This window comes from Octopus bimaculoides, chromosome 4, assembly GCF_046866305.1.
Source record: "Octopus bimaculoides isolate indiv1 chromosome 4, ASM4686630v1, whole genome shotgun sequence".
Classification (NCBI taxonomy): domain Eukaryota; kingdom Metazoa; phylum Mollusca; class Cephalopoda; order Octopoda; family Octopodidae; genus Octopus; species Octopus bimaculoides.
In genome coordinates this window covers 84,367,851-84,378,858 of record NC_142931.1, presented here as the reverse complement: position 1 = coordinate 84,378,858, position 11,008 = coordinate 84,367,851, and the positions used below count along the sequence as shown (strand labels likewise).

Here is an 11,008-nt window from a genome sequence, read left to right as displayed (position 1 = left end):
AAAATTATAAGTTTAATGCAGTGTCAACTAATTACACTGATTTCAGTCTTCTTTCATATTTTTAGGGTGTTGTTGAAGAAATAGAAAAAAAACAAACTAATATAAGCACTAGCTTTAATTAACTTACGTCAATTGGGAATAACTATAGAAATGCACCCTCGGTTTTGCCTACATTTAACTTCCAGAAAAATGGGTATTTTGTAATAATTTTTTTACAAATACTTTTCTGATGGTATAGATTACAGTTGCATCGGAATTTAATGTGAAGAAAATTGGGAAGAAAGATATTTTAAGCGTTCCCAACGGTCTTTGTTTTCCTCATACGTTTTGATAATTGTATTATAATTACATTATATAAAAAAAAAAAAAAAAAATTGAGGATTATTCTGTCCTTTCTTGAAAATTTTCTGAAAGAAATCTTTGTAGAAAGGGGAATAATACACTAAGACTAATTATTGAATGCCTATTTCTTACATTATATTAATGCAGTAAGGCGGCGAGCTGGCAGAAACGTTAGCACGCCGGACGAAATGCTTAGCGGTATTTCGTCTGCCGTTACGTTCTGAGTTCAAATTCCGCCGAGGCCGACTTTGCCTTTCGTCCTTTCGGGGTCGATAAATTAAGTACTAATTACGCACTGGGATAGATGTAATCGACTTAATCCGTTTGTCTGTCCTTGTTTGTCCCCTCTATGTTTAGCCCCTTGTGGGCAATAAAGAAATAAGAAACGTTAGCTCGCTAGGCGAAATGCTTAGCGGTATTTCGTCTGTCTTTACGTTCTGAGTTCAAATTCCGCCGAGGTTGACTTTGCCCTTCATCCTTTCGAGGTCGATAAATTAAGTACCAGTTGCATACTGGGTCAATATAATCGACCTAGAGTAGAAAAGATTGTGCCTAGAGTAGAAAAGATTATAAAGGCGGCGAACTGGCAAAAACGTTAGTACGCCGGGCGAAATGCTTTGCGGTATTTCGCAATCTACACCACCTAAAACGTATTTGTAGAAAGTTTCATCAATAAATATCTATTTTTCAGAAAGGTATGAGGATACAAATTTAGCAGAGCACATTTCTGTAGTCATGCCCTAAATTTGCTGAGCGAGTGGACACTATTAAATAAATAAAGGATTTAAAGGAAAATTAGACATAACACATCGGAAAAATTACACAATTTTGACCCTCCGCAAAATCCCAAATTTTATTTAATTTGCTTTGCGGGAGCAACTGTTTTATCAAAAGCGTATATTGTTGTTAAATGCTCGAAATACGAGACTAAAGAAACAGCCAAGAACTGATGAGGGGTCGTTCTTTATATTTGTTTTGTCTTCAATTTGTATCTTTCGTTGTTCGAAAGAATAGTTAATGTTCCATGTACTCGTGCTTCGTACGTTTTTGTTGTACACGTTTCATGACGTCCTGTGCCTACATACTCATATATATATATATATATATATATATATATATATATATATATATATATATGCGAGTGAAAATAAATACAAAAAAGGTGGGTTTTTTTGTATGATTGTGTATAGAGGAATATATTATTTTGCTTAAAAGAGTTCCAACACTGTCTGTTTTTTATGTTTTATTTATATTCCTGCAGAACTAATGTGGGGTATAGAATATGGAATATACAATATATAATATGATATACAATATACAATATAAAATAAAATAACATAAAAATGGATGGCACCCTGAAAGAAAGTATTGAATGTAGATGAAATATTGAGTGTTCAATATAAAGGATCAAATATATAAATATATAAATATAAATATATATATATATATAAAGGCGACTCGAGTTTCAGGGCTATTTCCCTTCGTCATGGCCGGTATGACAGACTTTAACAGACTGTAATAAGTTGGCTGGTTTTCTGTCTTTTATACCAATTCCTTTGGACGGCAGCAGTAGGTGTTTGGCTATTTTTAGAATTGATGTTGAATCTATTTTTAGAAATGATGATATTTTAATTTCTTGTTTTGTGTGGGTTGTAGGGATAAGATTTTTAAACCCCAGTAGGTGTTTGGCTGTTCTTAGAAATGATGCCAAATCTATTTTTAGAAATGATGATATCTGAGAGATTTTGTGTTTTGGTTACAGGGATAAGATTTTTAAACCCCAAGTAAGATGGATTTAATCATTGTTTGTTAAGAGTGGGTTTGAATTTCTTAATAAAGTCCTTTTCTTTGCATTTTCTTTCAATTTCATTCCGGTTATAAAGTTTATGGAATGGAAATATAATAAAAGTTTGATGACCACATGTTGCTAGATGGTTACTCAGTGGTATTTGGCGGACTTCTGGGTTTTTAATCTGTTGTCGATGTACCCGTGAGCGTTCCGATAGTGCATTACCTGTCTGGCCAACGTACAATTCTTCACAATTAGGGCATTTGATGCAATAGATTAGATTTCTACTTTTGCAGTTCATGTTCGCATTGGTGAATATTTTCCCTGTTTTTGTGTTCATATATGGGCCGGTATGGATTGATCGGCATGTGCCGCATCGGCTATCATTGCATTTGGATACAGTGAATGTTTGATTTTTGTTGCTGAGGTCAAACCTTACCTTTGTTAATAGTTTTTTCAAGTTTTTAGGTTGTCTCTTACTGAGAGTTATATTTTGATCTGTAATGATATTTCTCAATTCCTTACTTTGTGCAAGGATCGGTAAGTTCGCTTTGGCGATATTAAAGATGTTCTGGTGGCATGGATTTTGTGTCATTATAAATGGAATGATCTTTTCCTGTTTGTCTTTTCTTTGCGGTGTCCTCAGTTGTTGTATGGGTATTTTCGAAGCCCGCTGAATACCATTTTCTATGAGTCGTGATGGGTATTTTTGCTTCACCAGAAATTCTTTCAGTTCCATCAGGCGTTGATTTCTGGTCTCTATATCCTCTACAATAGTACATATTCTCCTGGCTAGGCAGTATGGTATGTTGCGTTTTGTATGGGGTGGATGGCACGATTTAAAGTTCAAGTATTGGTGTGTGTCTGTGTGTTTGTAATATATATCTGTGGTAATGGCGGTGTTCTTTTTAATTACCATTATATCTAGAAATGGTAATTTGCTACTGTTCATCTCCTTTGTGAATTGGATGGATGGGTGTAGGTTGTTCAGGAGGGTGTTAAATTCTTCCACAATGCTTTGAGGTTTGGTCCAGATTATGAAGCAATCGTCCAGGTATCTCTTCCATGCTTTTTCTATAAGCTTCCTAAATTCGGTGTTATATCTCTCCTCTATTTCCTGGTAGAGATTTTGTTCCAAGTAACCCATCACCGAATTCGCATAAACGGGGGCAAACCTCGTCCCCATAGCCGTGCCTTTAATTTGGATATAGTTCTTACCATTGAAGAAGAACGTATTATTTTCCAGGATAAGTCTCACTGATTCTAGTATAAATGTCACCGTGTACCTGTTGGGAATTGCTTCTCTGTGTTTGTTTACCCAGTATTCAACCGCCTTTATTCCTAAATCATGTGGGATATTTGTGTATAGGCTTACTACATCGAAGCTCAGTAGGATTGAATTTGTTTCAGTGGTTTTGGGAAGATGGGATAAAAAGTCGATGTCATCCCGAATGAAACTGGGTATGTATGTACAAAGTGGCTTCAAAAGAATGTCGATGAAATTGCTTAGACGGTGAGTAGGGCATACTGGGCCAGCTATAATTGGTCTAAGTTTTAAATCTTTTGGATGTAGCACTTTTATGTATTCACTTCCTTGTTCCTTTACTCCCTGTTGAATATCTTCTGACTTATGTATTTTGGGTAAGCCGTAAAAATTACTGGGTTTTGGTTCGAAGTTGGTGATGTAGTCTCTTTCATTGTCAGTGAGTGAGTTGTAGTGTTTAGAAACTAAGTGGTTGATCTTCTTCATGATGTGGTGGTCTATGTTCGAGGGTATTTCACAATAGAAGGTTGTGTCATTTAGTTGTTCCTCAACTAAATCCTTGTAGTATTCCACATCCATGATGACGATTGCACCCCCTTTATCTGCTTGTTTAATTATTATTGTTTCATCGTTTTGTATGCGTTTAAGTGCAGATATCTCTGATTTGTTAATGTTCGGCCTAATTTTGGTATTTTGTTTTAGGGGGAAGTTTGATAGGGTGTCAATATATTGGTCCAGGTAGATATTTCTGCCTTTTGGTGGGGTGAAATTTGATTTATTCCTCACTAAAGAATCTTCGGTTTCATTATTATTTTTATTATTAATATTGGTGGTGAAGAATTCGACAAGTCGTAATTTGCGACAGAATTTCTGGATATCTTCCTTTAGTTCATGGTGGTTGACTGTTGGTGTAGGTGTAAATTTCAGGCCTTTTAACAGAAGTTGGGTTTCATCATTGTCAAGATCTCTTCTGGAAAGATTAATTATCTTAGGGTCTATGTGTCCAATTGTTTTGGGTATGTTACTTCTTGGAGTGTTTCTTTCTCCGGTGTTTGTTGTCCTGACATTAAAAAATGAATTTTTTTCTGTTTATGGCTACTATTTTTGTTGGTGTTGATTTGAAGTTTGTGTTTTCGTTGTGTTATTTGATCTGGTGTTGTTATGTTTGCCTTCCTATTTTCAGAATTAAATATCTTCTTTTTCAATTTGTAAGTATTGGTTTTAGTGATCTGAGAGGATGGTCTGGTATTGTTTCTGGTTCTAGGCCGGTTTTTTTCCCCGTTTTTTGTAGGTAATCTTTGTTGAGGTTTTGAAAATGATCTGGTGTTCCTACGTCTAAAGGTCTGATCAGAGAAATATTTATTTTGTTCATGTTTTTTGTTTATAATGTGTAGATTAGGGTGTTTGCGTACAAAAGGAGAAGAGTTCTTACCGTAGTTCCTCTTTGATTCCTGGTGGGATATATATATATATATATATATATATATATATATATATACGGAAAGATGAAAGTATGCACACATACGTATGTATATGCATATATATTTATATTATATTATGTTATATTATATCTTATATATATATATATATATATATATATATATATATATATATTTCTTTATTGCCCACAAGGGACTAAACATACAGGGTACAAACAAGGACAGAAAAACGGATTAAGTCGATTACATCGACTCCAGTGCATAACTGGTACTTATTTAATCGACCCCGAAAGGACGAAAGGCAAAGTCGACCTCGGCGGAATTCGAACTCAGAACGTAGCGGCAGACGAAATACCGCTAAGCATTTCGCCCGGCGTGCTAACGATTCTGCCATCTCACCGCCTTTATATATATCATTGTGAATGCAGGTATGGCCGATTTGTTACGAAGTTCGTTTCACGATTATGAGGTCCTGCATTCAATCTCATTTCATGGAATCTTTTATCAAGTATCTTTCATCATAGTGTCAGGACGCCCAGGTCTTGAGGAAACTGAAACTGTTGAAGCCCGTTGGAGAGTTTCTACTGGTAATTCAAATGTTATACATTGTGTCATACTGATTCTGCGAGGAATTATATTAAAGGTACGAGTCCTGTAGAATACCCTGCCATTTACATTCAAGGGCTAGGTAGTAAATTGCTCAAGCATTTGAATGCTTAACATCAAAATCGGCATTTATATATTCATATTTAATTACATAAGATGCTTGTGGTCTACCTCTGTCACTGAGTCTGACTCTCTCCTTCACCTCTCTCTCTTTATATATATGTATAAATATGACATTCAGTTCTTTGAGGGTGTTATTCCCACCGCACTAAACCGCAGCGTACCGGCGAACAAGCAAAACATATACCTTGACTATGTGCAGTCGATAATGCTTACATTACTAGCGCTGCTTTTAATTCGTAATTGAATTCAATCTTACGTATGTATCGTCGCGACATATCAACAAATGATTCTTACAGCATGAAAGATGCCCAATTGACTAAACATATCTTCATTAAAATTCACCAGTTTAAATACAATATTTCCGAGAAGTTAGTACAAGGGTGAGCTGAGAAGTTCATAGGCTGACTATGAAGGAGTGTCCCTGGTTCGATTGTGGTACGTGATGTTGATAAGCTACAAAAATGGCAAAGTATCGGTATCCTTCGCTCCTGAATGGGATTAGGGTGAGTTGTCTCACCTGTCTATGACTTTCAGGTGTTTTAAAACTCAGTGCTTTGAGGGAGTCATTCCCCACTGCGCTAGGACGCAGTGTACCAGCTAACAAGCAAAACACATATTGAATATGTGTGGTCGATAATTTTACAGCACTGGCGCTGCTTCTAATTCATAATTGAATACACACACACACACACACACACACACACACACACACACACACACACACACACACACACACACATATTAGCAAAGATACCCGGTACGGTTGGAATATGTAAAAACATTCCTTGTTTTTTGCTGAGCTTATAACAGCTTAAATCAAGTTTTTACGTACTGATTTATTTTATTTTATTATATTTGTACATATTCTAATTGTAATGTAGATATATATCATACGATGGCTACCCAAAAGTAACCGGAAATGTTCTCTGTAAGACTATCCCGTAGTAGTTCAGGCTTCCGCCGCTCGAAGCTTCTTGATGCGACCCTCAGACATTAGTCTGCCGATCGGAAGGTCGGCTGAAGTCGTACTGCCTCGTGGTGCGTCCTTGTTTTGCATTGCACCTACCCTGTTCGTCGATTTTTGTGATGGCTGAAACGAAGGAACAGCGTACTTCCTTGAAATTCTGTTTTCTGCTGGGGAAAACGGCGGTCGAAACAGTTGTCATGCTTCAAACAGCTTACAAGGACGATGCCATGAGCAAAACGCAAATTTGTTCTTTGCTTGCTCACGGGAGATCAAAAGCAGTCGCGACTGAATGCGTGTTGTGAACTGAAAGAACAGTTGCAAGTTGATCCAGACTTTTTTGCAAAGGTCATCACTGGTGATGAAATCTAGTGCTATGGAATTTGCAGATGCGAAAGAGGTGAAGATAAAAATGATGGAGGCATTAAAAGGCATCACTTCACAAGAGTTCTAGTACTTCTTCGAACAGTGGAAAATGCATCTGAACTGATGCATTGCTTCAAAGCCAGGAAGAGTGTTGGATTCATCACTTTGAACAAGAGATGAAGAAACAATCCATACAGTGGAAACACCCCCTCCTCACCTGCTCCGAAGAAGGCCAAGGCCGTTTCATCTGTAAGGAAGTTGACGGCCTCAGATTTTTCGAATGCAAAAGGCTTTGTGTTTATTGACTGGCTTCAAAAGATCCACATCATTAATGGAGTTGATTATTCTTTCATTGTAATATTTAAGTTCTTTAAGGCGGTGTGCTGGCAATATCGTTAGCACGCTGGCCAAAATGCTTAGCGACATGTCGTCCGTCTTTACATGCTGAGTTCAAATTCGCCGGGGTCGACTTTACCTTTCATCCATCCGGGTGGATAAAATAAATACCAGTTGAGCACTGTGGGTGGGGTGGTCAATGCAATCGACTTACCCCTCCTCTGAAATTGCTAGCCTTGTACCAAAATTTGAAACCATTATATATTAATAATATATGCACACACACACACACACATATGCGCGCGTGTATGTATGTATGTATATATATATATATATATATATATATATATATATATATATACTTGAAGGGATATATATATATATATATATATATATATAGTATTTGCACTCGCACAGAAAAGAGTATATATATATTGGTTTCAAATTTTGGCATATATATATATAATAATGTATGCACACATACACACACAAATATTGGCTTGAAATTTTGGCACAAGGGCAGTAATTTCGGGAGAGGGGTAACTCGGTTAACTGAACCTCAGTGCTCAACAGGGAGGATGTAAGGCATAGTTAACCTCGGTGAAATTTGAACTCAGAACATAAAGTCGGACGAAATGCCGTTAAGCATGCTATATATATATATATATATATATGTATATGTATATATATATATATATAAATATATATATATATATATATATATATATATATATATATATATATATACACACACACACACACACGCGTATATACATATACGTATATATATATATATATATATATATATATATATATATACACACACACACATATGTATATACATGCATACATGCATTCGTACATACATACATACACATACACATACACACACATTCACACACACATATAGGTATGTGTGTGTGTGTGTGTGTGTGTGTGTGTGTGTGTGTGTGTGTGTGTGTGTATTCATTTTAATACATAAGAATATATATGCGCTATATTGTAGTAAATATATATATAAATATGTATATACATATATACAGATATATATATATATATATATATATATATATATATATATATATATATATATATATGTATGTATATATATATATATGTGTATATATATATATATATATATATATATATATATATATATATATATATACATATATATATGAAAGAGATAGAGAGAGCGAGAGAGAAACAGAAGGGGATACCTAGATGGGCATACAAATAGAATACAGACAGACAGACAGATAGATAGATAGATAGATAGATAGATATGCAGACAAACAAGTAGATATACGTGGATAGATAGATAGAGGCATTTTCATGTATACTTACTGAATGTTACCATTGCATTGAGGATGAAGAAGCAGAGAAGAAGGGCTGTTGCTCTTGTATTCATCTTGTTGGTTTTAATTTTTCTTTTCCCTTTCTCTCAGACTTTTGTTTCGTAGGAGACTTGTGAAGACGCTCGTTTGGTTCTGTATGCAGCTGAGGCACCCTGTGAGAAACTGTCGCGGTTAGTCGAAGGGAAATGGTTGGAGGGGAGAAAGAAGGTAATGTTACGATTGTTTCAGAGATGATGATGATGTTGAGAAAGAAGAATATAAGGAAGGGAAGAAAACGAGAAAGAAGAAAAAAAAAGCGAAGAGAAAGAAGATAATTAATGAAGAAGGAAGAATGAATTGGGAAGGAGAAAGGAAGAAAAGGAAGAAAGAATAAATTGTGAAGGAGAAAGGAAGAAAAGGAAGAAATAATAAATTGTGAAGGAGAAAGGAAGAAAAGGAAGTGAAGTAAAACACGAATTTTTATACAAAAAAAAAAGAAAAAGAAGAGAAAGAAGTGCAATAAGAGGAAAGGTGGAAAAAAGTTGGTAAGGTGGATGATAAAGAAGAAGGAAAAGAAGAAGAGGAAGAAGAGGAAGAAGAGGAAGAATAGGAAGAAGAAAATGAAGAGGAAGAAGAAGGAAATGAAAAAGAAGAGGAAGAAGAAGAAAATGAAGAAGAAGAGGAAGAAAATGAAGGAGAAGAGGAAGAAGAAGAGGAGGAAGAGAGAAGAAAATGAAGAAGTGGAAGAAGAAGACGATGACGATGATGATGATGATGAAGGAACAGGCGAACGAAGGAGGAGGAGGAGAAAAGAAGGAGAAAGGAGGAGGAGGAGGAGGAGGAGAAGAAGAAGAAGAAGAAGAAGAAGAAGAAGAAGAAGAAGAACAACAACAACAACAACAACAGCAAATGGAAGACGAGATGGAAGAAAAATAACGAAGAAAAGAGACAAGGTGTTAAGAAAAAAAACCCGGTTAAGTGGAAGAAGACAGAAAGAAATAATAATTTAAAGGACGAAGGTGAAGGTAGAAAGAAATTTAAGAAATTAATTGAAAGAGTGCACTTCGTTTTAATGAATTTGACGTAATCAACGCCAATTAATTGATGATTAAAACTTTACTTGGGAAATTTGGTACACGTCACCTGTGATTTGACCGTATACTTGCCCGCATGGTAATTACAGATAATAACGCAGCTGCGTGTAAAGTTAGTCTGAAATTTACAAAAATAAGACTCAATGTGCTTTCTCGTATAATCATATAGCAGAAAATAGAATTAAAATAGAAATAAATATACAAATGGTTAAATAAATAAAATAATTAAAAAGAGAAGAAAAAGGATAAAGAGAAATGAATGTATAAAAAGAAAAACACTGATATGGCTGCCATCGAGTAGAGGTCACCAACACCATCTAGAACCTTCGTTAAAAGTCCAAACAACCACCAAACACCACAGCAGTCGCCATAATACCACTACAACCACCACAACACATCTACACTGACAATAACGTCACAAGCACAACGCTACAACAGTCAAATCGAGACAACGAGTATAGTCACTGTAACACTACTACAACAGTCACTGTAGTACTACTACAACCATCGCAGCACTACTACATCCTCCATAACGTCATTACGACTACCATAACAGTACTACACTCGAAATGGCACCACAGACACAACACAATTACCATCAAAATCATACTACTACTACTACTACTACTACTACTACTACTACTACTACTACTACTACTACTACTGCTGCTGCTGCTGCTGCTGCGCCTACTACTACTACTACTACTACTACTACTACTACTACTACTACTACTACTACTACAGTAATAGTAATGCAGTCACCATAACCCCATTACATTCACCATGGAATGGATGAAACCCCTTTGGAGTGACCCCTTCGGAGTGAAACCCCTTCGGAGTGAAACCACTTCGGAGTGACCTAGAAAGTTACCCTCCGAGGCACAAGTCCAGTCAAGGTTGTTTCTGGAAGACCAATAGTCGCCCATGCATACCAGTCTCCCCTCTTCACGCTATTGATGTTATCCAAGAGAAAGGCAGAGGCTTGGCACCAGTGAGTGACGTCGCAACTCATTTCTACAGCTGAGTAAACTGGAGTGAACCCAACACACAGCCCGGTCCGGGAATCGAACTCACTACCTCATGATTGTGAGCCTGACGCTCTAACTACGTAGCCATGCACATTCACCATAGCTCTACGACAATCACTATAATACTAATTTCAAATTTTGGCACAAAGCCCGCAATTTCAGTGGAAGGGTGGGGTTAAGTCGATTACATCGACCCTACTGCTCAGCTGGTACTTATTTTATCGACCCCGAAAGGATGAAAGGCAAAGTTGACTTCGACGGAATTTGAACTCAGAACGTAAAGGCTGATGAAATGGCGCTAAGCATTTTACCTGGTGTGC

The 11,008-nt window shown here is 36.3% G+C and overlaps 1 protein-coding gene across 1 annotated transcript in view; it reads right to left on the bottom strand.

Annotated features, from left to right (window-relative positions):
• The window catches only part of LOC106875128 (uncharacterized), a 21,747-nt gene extending 11,585 nt beyond the window's left edge, over positions 1 to 10,162 (bottom strand). The window contains exon 1 of the mRNA XM_014923113.3: positions 8,577 to 10,162. Within this exon, the coding sequence (XP_014778599.1) occupies positions 8,577 to 8,640 (64 nt within the window). The 5' untranslated portion in view covers positions 8,641 to 10,162. The remainder of the gene's footprint in view (positions 1 to 8,576) is intronic.
• Positions 10,163 to 11,008: the final 846 nt, after the last annotated feature.